Source organism: Scyliorhinus canicula, chromosome 5 (genome assembly GCF_902713615.1).
Source record: "Scyliorhinus canicula chromosome 5, sScyCan1.1, whole genome shotgun sequence".
In the NCBI taxonomy this organism is placed as follows: Eukaryota; Metazoa; Chordata; class Chondrichthyes; order Carcharhiniformes; family Scyliorhinidae; genus Scyliorhinus; species Scyliorhinus canicula.
Window position 1 is genome coordinate 100,897,921 of NC_052150.1, and position 17,672 is coordinate 100,915,592.

The 17,672-nt window shown below is 46.4% G+C and overlaps 1 protein-coding gene across 1 annotated transcript in view; it reads right to left on the reverse strand.

The window, feature by feature from the left end:
* The window catches only part of LOC119966162 (histone deacetylase 9-like), a 1,160,486-nt gene that overhangs the window by 59,074 nt on the left and 1,083,740 nt on the right, over positions 1–17,672 (reverse strand). Inside the window, exon 25 of the mRNA XM_038797463.1 lies at positions 16,368–16,501. Coding sequence (XP_038653391.1) covers positions 16,368–16,501 — 134 coding nt within the window. The remainder of the gene's footprint in view (positions 1–16,367; positions 16,502–17,672) is intronic.

Below are 17,672 nucleotides of genomic sequence, written 5' to 3' on the forward strand. Positions count from 1 at the left end.
ACAGACACTCTTCCTAAAATAAGACCTTTGTGACATTGGATGATGGTAACCAGGATCTGAACATTGAGACACACATTCCTCCCAAAATTCTGCAAGCCTCCAAGGTTACCACTTTGTCACTTTCCCTCGTTTCCAACTCTTCCTTCAGCACTTTTTGCAAGAAAAGGTGAAGCGTCCTTGGAACCTCATCACCTGGGGTCTTCGTCCAAATTCATCTCACCCAGTGATGAGACTCCACTCATTCACTAATTGTTCCAGCACTTCCCCCTCGAGCGGAGTGACAATTACCATGTTGGCTCAACCACCTTTGGTCCTGGCCCTCCCTCAAGCATTTCTGCCATCTTCTGCAAATAAAAAGGGACATTGTAATGAAAATGCTGTGCTAAAAACATCTTTCCAAGTGTGTGGCCAACATGTCCTTTGTCGGTATCCCAATAATTTTTGATGATTCTTGCTGCCTCTCAGTTACCCTAAACTTACCCTCCCCCTGCGAAAACCCTACCCTCCCACCCCCAAATCCCCACCTTCCTAATCCGTGCTCATTCAGAGTGGTATTTCTGCTTCATGCCACCTTGTCCACTTGATGAAGATACTAGGCAATCCCACACTTGACACACTTTAAACTCTTATAGCCTTCCACATAGGTCTATTTCCAAAATGGTTCAACACTCACCCTCGCAGATTATAAATGGTCATTCAGACTCTTATGGCAGTGACACCAAGAACTTTGGATAATCCCTTGGCTACTGACCTCCTCTGCGACCTCCATCCAAGCTGCTCTGGTCTGACTGGCAGATCCCCTTTACCATCAGCAGGCATGAGAACCTATTGTTGATCATTCAGTCTGGAGGAGGAGTCGCAGGGATTCATCATCAACCCATGTAGCCTCCCTGAAATTGGGCCCTTCATCAGGTCCACTTTCCACCATATAGTGGCCTTACAGCCTCGAGAGAGACAAAGAGAGTTAAAGGATTAAATTTGAATCTTTTCCCAACACTAGGGGCAGCACGGTAGCATTGTGGATAGCACAATTGCTTCACAGCTCCAGGGTCCCAGGTTCGATTCCGGCTTGGGTCACTGTCTGTACGGAGTCTGCACATCCTCCCCGTGTGTGCGTGGGTTTCCTCCGGGCGCTTCGGTTTCCTCCCACAGTCCACAAATGTGCAGGTTAGGTGGATTGGCCATGATAAATTTCCCTTAGTGTCCAAAATTGCCCCTAGTGTTGGGTGGGGTAACTGGGTTATGGGGATAGGGTGGAGGTGTTGACCTTGGGTAGGGTGCTTAGGGTGCTCTTTCCAAGAGCCGGTGCAGACTCGATGGGCTGAATGACCTCCTTCTGCACTGTAAATTCTATGATGATCTATGATGATGTTATTCCGAAGGGAAATGGAGCAGGTATGATCAAATGTTCTTCATTCGCTGGCAAGGGTCCTGATTAAGACTGTACAGTCACTGGCAAAGGTCCTGATTGAGAAAGTGCAGACACAGGCGAAGGTCCAGATTGAGACAGTACGAGAGCTGGCAAGGGTCCTGATTGAGACAGTATGGGCGCTGGTGAGGGTCCTGATTGAGACAGTACAGGCACTGGCAAGAATCCTGATTGAGACAGTACGGGCACTGGCAAAGGCCTTATTGACTCAGTACAACCATTGGTAAGGGTGCTGATTTGGTACAGTAGAGGCACTGGCAAAGGCCTCATTGAGACAGTACAGGCATTGGCAACGGGCTGGATTGATAGAGTACAGGCATTGGCAAGGGTCCTGATTGAGACAGTACAGAGACTTGCAAGTGTCCATATTGAGACAGTACAGATCCTGGCAAGGATCCTGATTGTGATAGTATAGATAACGTCAAGTTCCCCGATTGAGACAATACAGGCACTGGCAAGAGTCCTGATTGAGACAATACAGGCACAATAGTCACCAAAATTTAAAATCAAACTCCTACCAGCTGCTGGACCAAAAGTCCAAAGGATTGCACAGTTTTCAGCACTTAATTTTAGTCTGAAACCAATAATTATGTTGCAGCTGCCCCCAACCTGTGCTGGATTCCCCTTAAATGGGTGGCCATGACTGACTTATAGGTCACAGCCTGACCCCTCACGTCTTGGATGCTCCACCCTGGAGGCCTGATTGTGCAGGCTGACCACCCTTCCCTTTCCTATTTGGCTGGTTTTGCGGCCCTTGGCCGATAATTGGCCACAAGATGCATTACTCAGCATTTTTAACAGGCAGTGTGGTGGTCGGTGCAACTCTGGGTTGGACTATTGCTGGCTGCTGAGTAAAATGCACCTCATAATTACAGGACTAGGCCATTCAGTCCCACGAGCATGTTCTACTATTCAGTCAGAATCATGGCTGACGCGCAACTCAACTACATTTACCCACTGCAAAGTTATATCTCTTGAGAACCTTACCGAATAGTAATCTATCAATCTCAGTCCTGAAAATTTCAATGATCTCAGCATCCACATCCTTTTGTGGAAGAGAATTCCAGGTTTCCTCTACCCTGACATGAATGGAAAGTGTGTCAACAGAACCAAAATAACTGCAACAGAGATATCCAGCACCAGATGTTACATGAAGGCACAGGATAAAATTGATCCATTGAACTTTCTGAAATTGAATCAAGAACACATTTTAGAATGCGAAACCCTGAACAACTGCTGGCATGAATAGCCTTCTGCTCAACCGAGCACTCCTCAGTCTCATTTTAGTTTTGCAATTTGTCTAAGATAGTCCCCAGCCGGTTCCAAAATCACTGACAACCTCTGATTGTGATTCCAGTCCATGTACATCAGCCAGAGCTGAAAGCATCCTCTTTGGAATGAGCATTGATCTTCCTAATCACGTGCATCAGTTGTAGCAAATGCAGCCCGAAGTTTAGACATCTATTCCAGTGGAAGTCCTTCTGACAAAGGTGGCAGCTAAAACTTTTTAAAAATATATATATTTTAGAGTATCCAATTCTTTTTTTCCAATTAAGGGACATTTTAGCGTGGCCAATTCATCTACCCTGTAAATCTATTTGGGTTTTGGGGGTGAGACCCATGCAGACACAGGGAGAATGTGCAAACTCCACACGGACAATGACCTGGGGCTGGGATGGAACCCGGGTCCTCACCACCATGAGGCAGCAAGCTAAAACTTTAGTTGAAGGATGGGACAATACAAAAAGACTTTGGGCCGAAATTGTTCAACGGTAATGCAAAACAGGAAGATTGCTGAAAATGCATTTTGAAACAGCTTCATTTTCTTATCTATTGTTTTCAGTGAGGAGGAAAGTGAGGTGGAGTAACAGACTACCAAATTACTATAAGCCCATTTTGCACTGCCATGTTGAGCAATTCCACCCTTTTTGAGACAGATGTTCCAATACTGTGCATTTTTCTTGCCTGATTCAAACAATAGCCATAAAGATCATATGTCTCATGTAGATTATGGCATCTCATCTTCACACTGAAAACTCTCATTAAGGCATCACCACAGTGACAAGTAGAATAGTCTAAGAACAGATTCAGCAGCTGAAAACAGCACATCCACGAGGTGCTGTACAACATCAACAGCAGCAAAAATATATACCGCTAAGGTATGTTAACATTTTATCCCTCACTATTCCATCAAAGGCACAATGTGGAGCATAACAGAGCATACTAGGAGCAGTACCATGCAAACCTGAGGTGGTACCTTGGTGAAGCCACAACATAGGACTCCGTTCATGCTGAACCATATAAGCAACATGCTATAGACAGAGCTTAGTGCTCTGCAGACTGTGGACTAAATTCTATGAACAATTCTCACTCAGTAAAGTTATGTTGAACAGTCACCTTGACTTTGATCAAAAGCTCAAGGACAGAACAAAGCCTAACTTCTGATACCAAATGGAATTCCCATATTGTTAAAAATGTTTTTCAAAAATGTGCTTTCCTTTTCCATTTAAAATGTTACTTTTCTCTTTGACTCTTTATAAATCTTAAATTCATCATCATGCGAATATTGATCTAATGTCTGGAATAGTCTTATCTAACAGTCCTGGCAGAATACAAGACAAACTTGACTTCCCTCTTTTATCTGAACATTTCTACCTCTCTTTTTCCATTTTAATTCATTCTTGTATTTAGTTTATTGATGCCACTTTGGTCAGTACTTGTTTGAATTTACCTTTTTGTTCCTGCTCAGATCTTAATATGCTATCTTATAAGCCCTTTCTTAAATTCCCAGTGAGTCTACTTTCACAGGACGTCAAAATACAGGAATTCATGACCTCTTCAGCCTTCCCTTCCTCTTACAATTTGTAAGATTTAAGAAGTTGCTGCTTTATCCTGAGGTGGAATCTTTTCACCATATCTGTTTCATTACTAAGACCAAGGGCACAATTCTCCGGAAAGATTTCGAAGTGTTGTTGCGAAAGGGAACTGCGGTGAGTTTCCCGGCGCTTGCTCCAGCGAGACTGGCAGTGCTATTCAATGTTAACTGGTCCATTAAGGAGACCCCATGGGCATCACGCCGCAAATGAAGGCTCGCCAGGCAATTCGCCAGGACCGCGCTCGCCAGACCCCCGCTAACAAGGTTGAGCAACACTTAAACAACACTTGCACAACCAACCCCACTCAGCTTGTCGTCATGGCGCCGAGATGACCGGCCCCAAGGTTTGGAGATGCGGACCTGGGGAAGCTTCTAGATGAGGTGGGGCAGGAGAGATGTCCCCGAGGGTCCCGGAGGTGAATCACAGGGCAGCCAGTGCCGGCTGGGATGAAGTGGCAGTGGCCGTCAGCTCGGGAAGCATGACCAGGAGGACCGGCATCCAGTGCCACAAGACGGTCAACCACCTACACTGGGCAGCAGGGGTGAGTTGACACCACCCCCCCTCCGAAACCCTCCTTCCCCCCAACGCGACAATTCCCCAACTCTCCATTTGTCCCACCACAACCGACCCTTTCACCCCCCTCCCTTCACCCCAACCCTCTCATCACCCCCAATCCTCCCTTCACATCACCTCCCACCCACTACTGTGAACCGCACTTGTGACTAATGATGCTCTCTCTGTGTCTCCGCAGGAAAAGCTCTCCCACAATCCTCGGCACAGAGCCCAGACTGACGGAGAGGTAACATAAGAATTCTCACGACCTTTGGGGAGTGGGTCCTAGAGGTTACGGGGGTGGCTGAGGACAGAGCGTCCCCAATGCGGAGATCAGCGCAGGCCGCAGAGGTGAGGAACCACTGGGCCCCACCCTGAGGACCTGTCACATGTAAGTTGTTAATGCCATACAGACTGACCAATCCCTCTCACTGACCATGTGTTCATTCTCCCGCAGGTTCTCCAGCCGACAGCAACAGTCCATCCAGGGTAGCCCCACCCCGTCTCCCATGAGACCACCTTGGAGGAGAGCTCCGCGGATGCCACAAATGGTCCATCATAGCTGTCACTCCCACCCTCAACTAACACAGAGACACGCACTTCAGTGGACAATGTTAGTGGACAGGCTTCTGGGACACAATCTGGTGAGCACCACACAGCTGCTAATGTATATCAGGTGGAGGCAGGAACCCCCAGGCAAGACAGCAGTCGGGGGGCTGCTTGATCCCAGGACCCAACTGGGTCCCAGACAGATTCTGAGCCTCTGGAACAGGTTTACCCACTGCTGATGGAGACATTAGGGAACAGCCAAGACATCCAGCGATGTGAGCAACACTCCAGTCGGTCCATAGCCAATTGGAGGAGTCCCAGAGGCTACAGGCACAGGAGATGGAGCCGGCAATGCGTAGCACCGAGGCCAACACTGCTAGGGTGGTGACCGCAGTGGAAACCCTGCTTCAGCAGCATGTGTGAAGGTGTCCAAGGCATGGCGCAGTCGGTGACGGCCATGGCTGAGGGCCTCAGCAGACTGTCTGACTCGATGGGGACGTGATCCAGTACTAGGCTGATCTTGATGAGGTTCTGCGGGACATGATCTGGTCTCAGATAGGAATGGGCGAGGCGCTGCAGAGCTTGTCCCAGTCGCAGGTGGGCATTACCGAGTCACTGCAGAGCATGGCCCAGTCACTGAGGAGCATCGCCGAGAGCGTCGACACGGTGATGCAGACAATGGGGAGCCGCCATGGCTGGCAGAGCCAGATGACGCAGGGGCAGCCAGGGCTCAATCCAACTGTCCCGCCATCCCAAGTTGAACCCCAGAGCCCAACAGGCAATGACTGGGAAGAGGGGGCACTGGGTGCCAACCTGGACCCATCCTATGCACTGGCGACGGTGGCCATCGGCTCCTCCAAGTTCCACCCCTCTGATGAGGCCACATATCACAGCCAGCACACGGGATAGGGCGCACGGCTGTGCATGTGCTGCCGACAAGTGTGCCGGGGTCTTCCAGCCCCAGAGCCCCCAGAGAACGCCCATCAGTGACATCGAAGGCCACAAGACACTGTAAGCAGCTGGCTGCTTCTACTTCAGGTGTTGATCCTGGGGGATACACCTAGACGTAGTGATAGAGCAGGGGAGGCCAAGCACATCGAGGATTACTGAGGACATGTGGGAGGAAGGGGGAGAGTAGGTGGGGGTAAGGAGTTGAGTGTGCATTGGGGGGAAGGGGGCATTGTGGGGGGGTGAGGGAGAGAGGGTCGGATATTGGGGCGGCACCATTGGGAGGGTAGGGCAGTGGTGTACACTTGTACGAGAAACATTAAAATACCCTCACAGCATCCCCCACCCGAGACACCCTGCCCGCACACACCCAACTGCAGACATGTGCTCAGTGCTAGGGTCCACCCCCTCGGTATTTGAATGTTGGCCACTATGTCTGTGGACCTGCCTCCTGCAGTGCTCAAACACAGTGTCCAGGCATTAGGGTCTGATTGGATTGCTAGGCAATGACTCCCACATGCTACATGGCACACCCACCCACGGGAATCCACTTGGGTTGTGTGAAGTGCTCACTTAACCACGATTACCAATTCCCTATTAACAATAGCTTTCAGCCCCAAGGCCAAAGGCCTCCATGGTTAGTGGGATTTATGAGTGGGCAGTGGGGCAGACAGGCAGGGGCCAGGGTTCCTCCTGGTACAGGAACACACGGTCCAGGGGTTTGCATGGCAGCCCCGTGCAGCTCCCCCATCCAACTGCCGAGCCCTGCCGCAGTCCCGATATATCCAGCCCCCTTTGGTGCCCACCCCTAACTGGAGCTGCACCCCTTGGTTTCCACCCACTCCCCTCTGTCTCCCCACACCCCGAACACAGGAGCGGCATGGCCAGTGCCCCCAGGCTCACTGCCTGTGAATGAAGATGGCTGCTCCCCTCCTCGGCTGCACGGAGCAACTCATCCAGCAGGTTCACATTTTTCAAAAGGAGTACTAATTGGTGCCAGAGTGCCAGAGTGACCACTTGCTGGGGAGGCCGCTGAAATCATGGGAGACCATTGGATGTGGGGTGGCTCCGTTAATTGTATGGAAATAGGGCATAAGTGGTGATAATTGGTTTCTCACCACACTACGGTAGGATCCCCATTTTGCCTACGGGAGCGGGCCGGTTGCATCGCAAACAGTGCCCAGCATGGTTCTCGTTTGCTGCCCCTCCCGCTATTCACCGGCCTTGTTTTGCTCGAGCAAGAGTGCAACGAGGCCTGAGAATCATGGCCCATCTTTCTTCCATTAACATTTCCTCATGCTCCACATGGCTGTCAAATCTCTAACCTATCCCTTTATTATTTGACACCCGCCTTTCTGAAGGACCTGCCAATCACTTTTTCACTTTGACTTTCTGAAAATCACAACTTATTCAAAGTTCTGCGATTCATGACCATGCATGCCTAAAAGCCCACACACCTATCAACATAGTTCTTATCAAGTTTACCTGGTTCCTGTGACAGTAATTAATTTCAAATATCTCTCAGTCTATACCCCATTCTCCCTCAATGATGTCCTATAGCTCTGTTCGTATTTGCAGGCTTTGATCTTCTCTCACTGGTTGACATTATCCCTTCACTTTGGAAGCTACTATTTCAGGTATTATGCCCCTACCCTCTTGACCTTTCCTTGGATTGTCACCTTGCTATGGTAGAGAGGCTTGAACTTTCCATGGATTCCAAGAGCAATGCCATCGGGAGTCTTATACTAGCAGGATCACCCATGACGATAAGGTCGGAGGGGGGAAATCAGACAAAGCGCAATCTTAAACAAGTCATCATGGTTCCCTTGTCATTAGATCTGGACCTACCTTCTGTCAAGCATTGTGTCTGCTGATGTGCAACGACATACCCGTGTTAAAAGATGTCCTGCATCAGGCACCTACCTGGAAGAAACCAACACATCTGCAAACAGACATGCCCTGCGGCGATCAGCGAGAGGTAGTGGGTAGGACCGTGAGATTTGGAAGTCCCTAGCTTCAGATCGGCACGTATGCAATGGAGTCCGATTCAGTCATCTCACTCTTAGAATAGGAACAGGAGAAAGTTTTGGCAGCTTTCTTGACGACTGAGCAGCCTTCTTCAGGATCCCCTCTACTCACTGTGCATGGGGAAAGGGCTAGAAAAGGTGCCTTAAAAATAATTTGTTCCATCTCCAACCTGGCTGGAAAACAGCACCCAGCAGGCTAGCCTAGCTGCAGTCAGAAAATCAAAGTTAAGCTCAATTTTGGAACCAGGAATGTCTGAACCCTTATGGACAACAAGCAAAACTATCGACCAGAACGGAGAAGTGCCCTAGCTGCCTGTGAACTCAGCCATATCAACATTAATGTTGCTGCTTTATAAGAGACCTGCAGAGCAGGTGAAGGGCAGCTGAGGCAAGCTTGTGGTGGTTACGCTTTCTTCTGAAGAGGAAAACCCAAGGATCAGCCCAGGATGCATGGAATTGGATTCACTATCAAGAACAAACTTGTCAACTGAATCTCGGAGCTCCCTGTTGGCATCAACGAGCGACTCATGACCCTCTGTCATCTGTCAACAATCAGGCAACAATCGTGGAGTGACTACGCCCCAACCCTTTGATGTGAACAATGAGTCCAGAGAAGGCTTCTACTCCACTCTGGACACCATTTTTTCCTTAAGATCATACTACTTTGTGACTTAAATGCCAGTGTTGGAAAGCCCTCCCAACTTTGGAAAGGAACCATCAGAAAGGAAGGAATTGGAAATTGCAACTCCAATGGGACTCTCCTGCTCACCAAATGCAGGGAACACCAGCTTGTCATCACTAAAACCCTGTTCCACCAAAAAGACAAGTTCAAAACTTCCTGCAGACTTCCACGATCAAAGCACTGGCACATGATTGACTTCATCATTTTCCAATCCTGAGACAAAAACGATGCCCTCATCACCAAAGTGATGACCAGTTCAGATGACTGTTGGACAGACCATTGCCTCATCCGCTCCTCTACATCCATGAAACTTCACCAGACTCAGCGGAGGATGAAGAAACAGTTCAGAAAAAAGATCAACGTTGAGCGGTTTCAAAAGCCAAACATGCGAGTGGTCTTCCAACAATGTTTTCACCAAAATCTCCAAAGTGTTAATTCTAATGGAATGGAGAAAAACTGGAAAGAGCTGAAGACAGCCATCATCTCAAGCTGTTTTGAAACCATCGGCTACAAGGCCTGGAAACACCAAGACTGGTTCGATGAGAACGACCACACCATCCAAGACCTCATTGAGAAGAAGAGAAAAGCTCTCCATGCCTGGAAAAACAACATAACCAGCAAGGCAAAGAGGAGAGATCACCAATCAGCAAAGGCAGAGGTACAAAGAAGAACAAGAGAACTCAAGAACTAATGGTGGACTGAGAAAACTAAGGAGCTGCAACTCGTTGACAAGCATAACACGAGGGCTTCTCCGGTGCCACCAAGGCAATATATGGATCCAACACCCTCAGCCTCAAACTGGTGCGGAGTAAAGACAGAACATTTTTAGTGACAGAGAAAAGACTGGCCTTCGATGGAGAGAACACTTCAAAGAACTCCTAAACAGTGATACAATCATAGATGAGGATGTTTTTGAGGAAATCCCACAACTCCCCACCAAAGATGATCTTGGACTCGCACTAAGTGTGGACAAAACCAAAGTCGCCATTAAACACATGAAGAATGGAAAGCCAAAGGAGTGGATGGGGGATCCCAGCGGAGATTCTCAAACTTGTAGGAAAAGGGACAACCATCAGTACCATCTGGTGCCTGAAAATCTGGGACAGCGAAGAACTCAGAGATGCCGCCATTTTCACCATCTTCAAGAAAAGAGACAAAGCGGACTGTGAAAACTACCGAGGAATCTCCCTACACTCCAACGCCGGGAGGATCATTGCCAGCTGCCTTCTCCCAGTCTGAAGAAATCCTTCCTGAAAGACAGTGTGGCTTTCAACCAAACCGTGAACCAGCTGACTTGATTTTCATTGCTTGACAACTTCAGGAGTAATGCCAGGAGTAACATCAGCCACTCTACATATCCTTCATCGATCTGACCAAGGCTTTTGACTCAGTCAACTGGGAAGTGCTATAGAAGACACTGTCAAAGGTTAGCTGTCCAGAGAAATTCATCAACATCCTCCAATTCCTCCATGTCATGATGTTGACGACAGTCCTCACCTTTCAAATCAAGACTAGAGTCAAATAGGGATGTGTCATCACCCCCACCCTTTTCTCCAGCTTCATCACTAGCATGCTTCACCTTGTCAAGAACATGCTTCGCAGTGAAGTGGATGTTGTCAAAAGGATGAATGGAAAACTTTTCAACCTCAACCAGTTGAAATCCAAGAAGAAATTAACACTAACATCACATATGGAACTTCATATGCCTTTGATATTGCCATCTTCACTCTCTCAGAAGACAATCTCCAAGCCATACTTGACACCTTTGCCAAAACATACCAAAGAATCAGTCTCAGCCTCAACTTCAAGAAGACTCAGACATTTACCAACCCGCTCCAGAGCAAGATACGGTCTGAAGATCAATGGAGAAAACCTACCAAACATTCCCATACTGGGAGTTATCTCTCATCTAAGGCTGACATTGATGGGGAAATCCAACATCGTATCTAATTCATGAGCACCTCCTTCGGACGCCGAAGGATGAGAAACTTTGATGACCATGCCATTTGTGCTGACACCAAGATCTTCTTGTACAAGGCAGTCACCCTCCCAACAGCTCCATATGGCTCAGAAAATTGGACTATGTACATACCCCACTTCAAGGGCCTGGAGAGGTACCATCAATGCTGTCTGAGATGGATTCTCCACATCAGCTGGGAGGACAGAAGCACTAATATCAGCATCCTTGAAGGAGCCAAGAGCAACAGCATCAAGGCCATGATCATCCAAACCCAACTCCACTAGGCCGACCATGTGTTTTGGCTGGCAGACTCCCAACTGCCAAAGCTCAAGGAACACTTCCGAACAAGACGAGGACAAAGGAAGAGTTTCAAAGACACCCTGAAAGTTTACTTCAATAAATGCAACATAGACGTCAATGCCTGGGAGACCCTTGCTCAGAAGAGACCTACTTGGAGGAACCTTCTGATTGAAAGAACACTTCTTTGAGGACAGCCAACGGTAAGAGGAGGCCCGGAGTACGAGCTGAGAAAGGAATACCAGTGATCTGGAGTCCAAGGACAGATGCTATCTCTCGGTAACACCTGCCAAATGTGTGGTAGGTGATGCGGCTCGAGGATCTGGCTCAGCAGCCATGCAAAGACCACAGAACCCACGACCAGAAACAAGGGGTTTCCTCGGTGGACAATCATACTCATTAGTGAGTGATCGCAGAAGAAGAAGAACCCTCTTGAACTCCCACATTAAAATCTTGCACCTGAACTCTTCTTACGCTGCTTGCAAGAGCCTATTAAATCCATTTAATTTAACCTTTGCAGTTTGGCTTTGCAGTATTTGCACTTCTAAGTCAGAAGCCAATTTAGGGCTTTTACACATAACTAAGCTGACACTGTCAGGCAGGGTGCTGCATTGCCAGAAATGTTGCCTTACCTTCCTCAGACTCTGAAACGGCCCTCTTATGGACAGACCTCATTAACACCACACCCCCGTATGCTTCACCTGATGCCGGTGTTATGTAGTTACATTGTGTACCTTGTGTTGCCCTATTATGTATTTTCTTTTATTTCCTTTTCTTTTCATGTACTTAATGATCTGTTGAGCTGCTCGCAGAAAAATATTTCTCACTGTACCTCGGTACACGTGCCAATAAACAAATCCAATCTAACTTCAATGAAATGTTAATCTGAGGCCCAAGCTATCCATTAAAAATATCCCACAACACGGTTTGAGGAAGAATAAAAATTCTCCCATTATTGCAGCCAAAATTTATGTCTCAGCCAATATATCCAATAATATAAAGGGAAATGACTGTAGATGCTGGAATCTGAAACAAAAACAGAAAATACTGGACAATCTCAGCAGGTCTGAAGTAATCTGTGTCGAGGGAAGGAAGCAAACATTTTGAGTCTGGACGACTCTTTGTCAAAATGTCCAATAATGGGTTAGTTAGATATTAATAGATTTGCTGTTTGTGGGGCCTTTCTGTCTGCAGAATAATTGTTGTTTTTGTCTATGTAACAGTAACGGCACTTCAATAGTAATTAACTTGTTTTGAAGGTATTACATATACATACATGTAGGTTTCTACATTTTCCAGTTACTGGTATTCATTGCAGTCTCTGAGCCATAAAGTGTGCTGGGCCATCTTGCTATTGTGAGGAGCATTATTCAAGCACGTTATTGTTTCATCTTGTGTTTGCATTCTAGATAGGATCTTGAAGCAGTGTAGAATCCAAGCTTCCTGCAAGCTGAGGACTTGCTGCCTCACTTGTCTGGCCTGCGGATTCAGTTCTGTGCTCAGAGCTGGCCAGACTCTCTGGATCTATGCCTCAACTTGCATCTACTGCAACCACAATTCTAAGCTTTTTTCTGCTGAGTCTTAAATCAATTTTCTATTTTATCCTTCCTAAAAAGATCTGTCCGTCTGACATTATTCAATTAAGAACATTTCCCAGAGGGGTGTCATGGGAGTTCCATGAGTATTCTATCACCTCCTCCTTGCAGCTGTGGGAAACCTTGCAGTCTTTAGAACTGGTGGCTGTTATGTCCCACATGAAGGGTCATATAGGGTGGGGATGATCCACTACCCCATGGAGCTTGCAGATATGAGGTTGGATTCTCCAATTTTCAGGCTATGTCTGAAAGATCCATGGTATTTTAGGTCAAAATAATTGGCGCCGCCCCAGCACCGATTCTCCGACCAGTGAGGGGCTAGCAGCCATGCCACGTAAAACGCCTGGCCTCCATGACAAAAATGGCCAGAGAATTGCCGGGTCCATGGACGTGCATGTGCATGGAGACTACATGCAGCGGTCGGGTCATACAACATGGCGCTGACATGCACGGACCCGACCTGCCAGATAGTGCCCTCTGGACACCCACTCGTCACCCCCCCTTGCCACCCCCCACTTGTCCCCCCAGCCCTCGCCGCCCCACCCCCGGCCAGCAGCACGGCTCCCGCCTGACTGTGGAGGCGCTGGACACAGTCCGCAGCCGCCACGCCGGGTGCCCGACCACTCAGTGAATCGCACGGTTGGGAACTCTGCCCATCGGGGTGAAGCATTGGGAGAGGGCCTTCAGATGACGTCCTGAGGCCGTCCCAACGGCATGAGGCGCGCTTACAGTGACGTCCTACATAAGAGCATCAGTAATCACGATTAAATGGTGTGCAGCTGCCCAGCTAATTAAGCAAATGTCACCAGATGTTACCTGGAAGAATCACACAGGGATTCAAGGCAGAGGTGACGTTAGCTGATACAGATGATATTGCTCTTTTGGCGGAAGTGGGCTACAGATCTACAGCCAGCTTTTGTTATATCTCCCCAGTTGTCTCGAGTGGAAGCAGCCTTCAGTCACAGACAGTCACAAAGTCTAAGTAAATCCTTCTTGTTCTTTAAACATTGGTGAGTGAAGACAAGTATACATGGACCTGATGACTTCTGTGCAGCTTCCAATCTAGCCTCTTCCATAACGTTTTCATCATAGCATAAGAATACAAAGGTTTCTATTGGAAAGTTCCTGCTGCTGATGTAAAAAAGAGCAGAGCTAAGCTCAACTAAAAGCAAACATCCTGACTAAATCTCTAATCGATTTGAAAGGATAGAAAAATGCAAGGAAAGATCACCCTTCAGTCGCAGCACACAAGAAGCCTCCTGAATGTGCTATCTGCCTCATGATCAACATCCTGGTGGTTACTATTGATCAGAAAATGAATTCGACCAGTCACATAAATACTGTGACTACAAGAAGTCAGAGACTTTGAATTCTGCAGCGAGTAACTCACCTGCTAACTCCCCAAAGCCTGTGCATCATCTACAGGGCACAAGTGTAATGGAATTCTCTCACTTGCCTGGGTTAATGCGCCTTCAACAATACTCAAGAAGCTCAACACCTTCCTGGATAAAGCAGCCCACTTGGTCAGTACCCCAACCACCATCCTCAATATCATTCCCTCCACCGACGATGCACAGTGACAGCACTGTGTGCACCATCTACAAGATGCCTTGCAGCAATTCCCCAAGGCTTCTTAAACAGCATCTTCCAAACTCGCGATCTACCACCGAGGACAAGGGCAAGGGCATCAGATGCATGGAAAGAGCATCACCTGTAAGTTTCCCTTCCCTCCAGGTCACCCACTATCATGTCTTGGAATTATATCACTGTTCCTTCACTGTTGCTGGATCAAATCCTGGAACTCCCTCCGTAATAGCACAGTGGTTTTAGCTACACCACATGGGTAGATTCCAGTGAAGAGGCAACAACTTTGGGATAAGAAGGGAGCAAAGAATAATGGGCAGTGAAAATAAAAATGCCCACAACATTAATGTTGAAGCAGAGTTATTTTCCTTGCTACTTTTACCAGAGAACAAACATGATAACTGCACAAAATTGAATGACAGAAGGAACAAACAAATTGAGCTGTGAATTTCCCTGGACCTTCTGCTGCTCCATTGACATATCTGAAATTGGAAATCCGGTTTGCTATGAATGCGGAATTTCTAATTGACCTTCTACAAACTTATGGCGGCAGAGGGGAAGTAACTCCCCAAAAATCTTAAGTTACTTTTAACATTTATTACCTTGCTGCTACAGAAAGGACAGCGTTTGTTTTCGGATTTAAAACAGTCTGCTTTTTTAAAAGAAATAACTAAATGAGCTGTTTCTTATGCCATGTTTTCTATGGCATAAGCAAAGTGTGACAATCTGATTACTTCAAGGAAATAATTTGAATGCAGTTTTGCATGAAACTTTTAAGCTGGCCTCATATCAAGTTTATGGAGTGATTTGGGATCTCCAAACAAACAGAAATAATTGCCATGTCCACAAAGTGAGATACTAGGAATGACTGAGGTGGCAAATAGCCTCCCGTATCAGGGAAAAAGCAAATTGCAAGGAACAAATTATTCCTTGAAAACAACTTCCAAAAAATACATAACTAATAATTCCATGTACAAGCTGAACCTTTTTATATGCTGTGGTCACCTCAAAGTGATTGATTTGCTTTCCTTTCGTTCAGCAGGTCAAAGATGCTTGCACTTATAGATATGAATGAGGATTAATTGCAGGGTTTAGCCAGGCAACCGCTATCATTCTCAATAAAATTAGACAAATGTCTCCATTAGAAATTCTTTAAAGGTTGAGATAATGATGTTATTTATTAAATATAACCTAGGCAAAAGATCAAATAATGTTCTCTTGCCTTTCTGGAGAATAACAGTGCTTCTATCGAAGTATTTTGCTGACAGTTATTTGGAAGGCAAGAGTACCACAGGCTTTCCGGTTGCTATTAGCCCACACCTACACATCTGACCCACTTTAAAAATGACTTCAAATTACTGCTAATCGCACAATTAGTTTCTATTATTCTGTGGATAATCAAAGCTTATGTACTAGTGTGTTGCTTACTTCAGAAACTGGGGCCAAAAAAAACAGCATACAAAGGGATGTATTTTGGAAGAAAAATGTATCAAATGTTTATGAACTTAAATTCCCAGCACATGAATAAGTACTTGTGAGAAAGCACAGAATATCTGCACAGAGGCCCTTAGTTTTCTTTTACAACTAGAAACCATTTAAATTGCCCGAGTCTTTAAAGCCAAAACACTTGTAAATTAGGGCTGTTGAGGTCCTGTATTGAAGTTGTTCCACATCTTAATCAGTGGGAAACTGATCAAACAAAACAATTAGGCTAATGATGAAATTCTTCACTTTATAAATGCAACCCTGTTAATGCATGAGCAATTGTTTTGAAAACGTGATCACAACAGGAAAAATGGACCAGCAAGTTTCAAAGTTTCTAGCAAGGCATTGGCTTACATACAGTGCAGAAGGAGGTCAAGTTGTACCTCATTTCCTAGTAGGGCATTAAAGCAGGCCTCTGACGCATCACAGATGGCAGTCATATTGTGCCCACCTTCCAGAGCCAAAATCACACGTCCTTTTGCCAAACTCATTAGCTCTTTTGTCAGGTACTGGAAACCTAAGACAGAGAAAAAAATAAGTTTCGACAATCTTATGTAATCCAGACATTGAATTTAGCACAGCATTCAGCTAATAATGTACCATGCGTGCTGCTCTTCTTCACATTGTAGCCCCACTCACCTTTGTTCAGCATGCTTATTGTTTCTTTCTGCCTGTAGAAATATAGATAGGGGCCTGTATGGTATTTTTTCCTGGTTCTCCTTTATGCAGTCTCCTATCTCCCATACTACAGGTATCAAGCTCCAGGCAGACTTTTTCTAACTCAAGGACAATGCTTGCATGCTCATCCGTTCCTCATTGGGAGGATTTTGGCTTTTGCCAAGATCAAGAATTCACCATGGCGGGGGAGAGGGGCTGGGGGCAACTTTCTCTATGTGCTCTTTGCAGCTAAAACTATGACCGGTTCTTTTTAAATCTGGCATGAACCTGCAACAAAGAATCTCTGTGACAATGCGTTGGAGCTCCAATGGTCTTATGCTTTACTGTCACAAATTTTTAACACAGCACAATATAATTCTACAATCACAGAATGGTTATTGTGTCGAAGTAGGCCATTTCTTATCACATCTGCTTTGGGTCTCCAAATGAGCACTCTGACTTAGTGCTATTCCCTTTTCCCTGCAACCCTGCACATTGTTTCCATTCAAATAATCATCACATTAATCAAATGCCTCCATTGAACTTGCCCCCGCCACATTTCCAGGCAGTAGATTCCAGATCCGAACCACTCACTGTGTGAAAAAGTTTTTTTTCTCACACCCCAGCCCTCTTGTTCTTGATCCTTTTACAAGTGAAAGCAGTTTCTCCCTATCTACTCTGTCCAGCCTCCTCACAATTTTGAATGGCTCTATCAAATCTCCTCTTAGCCTTCCCATTTTCAAGGAGAACTGTCCCAACTTCTACAATCTATCTTCATAACTGAAGTTTCTCATCCTTGGAACCATTCTTGAAAACCTTTTCTGCACTTTCTCCAATGTGTTTACATCCTTCCTATTGTGCAGCACCCAGAACTGCACACAATATTCCAGCTGAAGCTTAACTACCTTCTTGCTCTGGCACTCTATGCCTCTATTAATAAAGCCTAGGATACTGTTTGCTTTATTAGCTCTCTCCGCCTTTCCCACAATTAATGACTTATTGACATGTACACCCAAGTCCAGCTCTGCTGC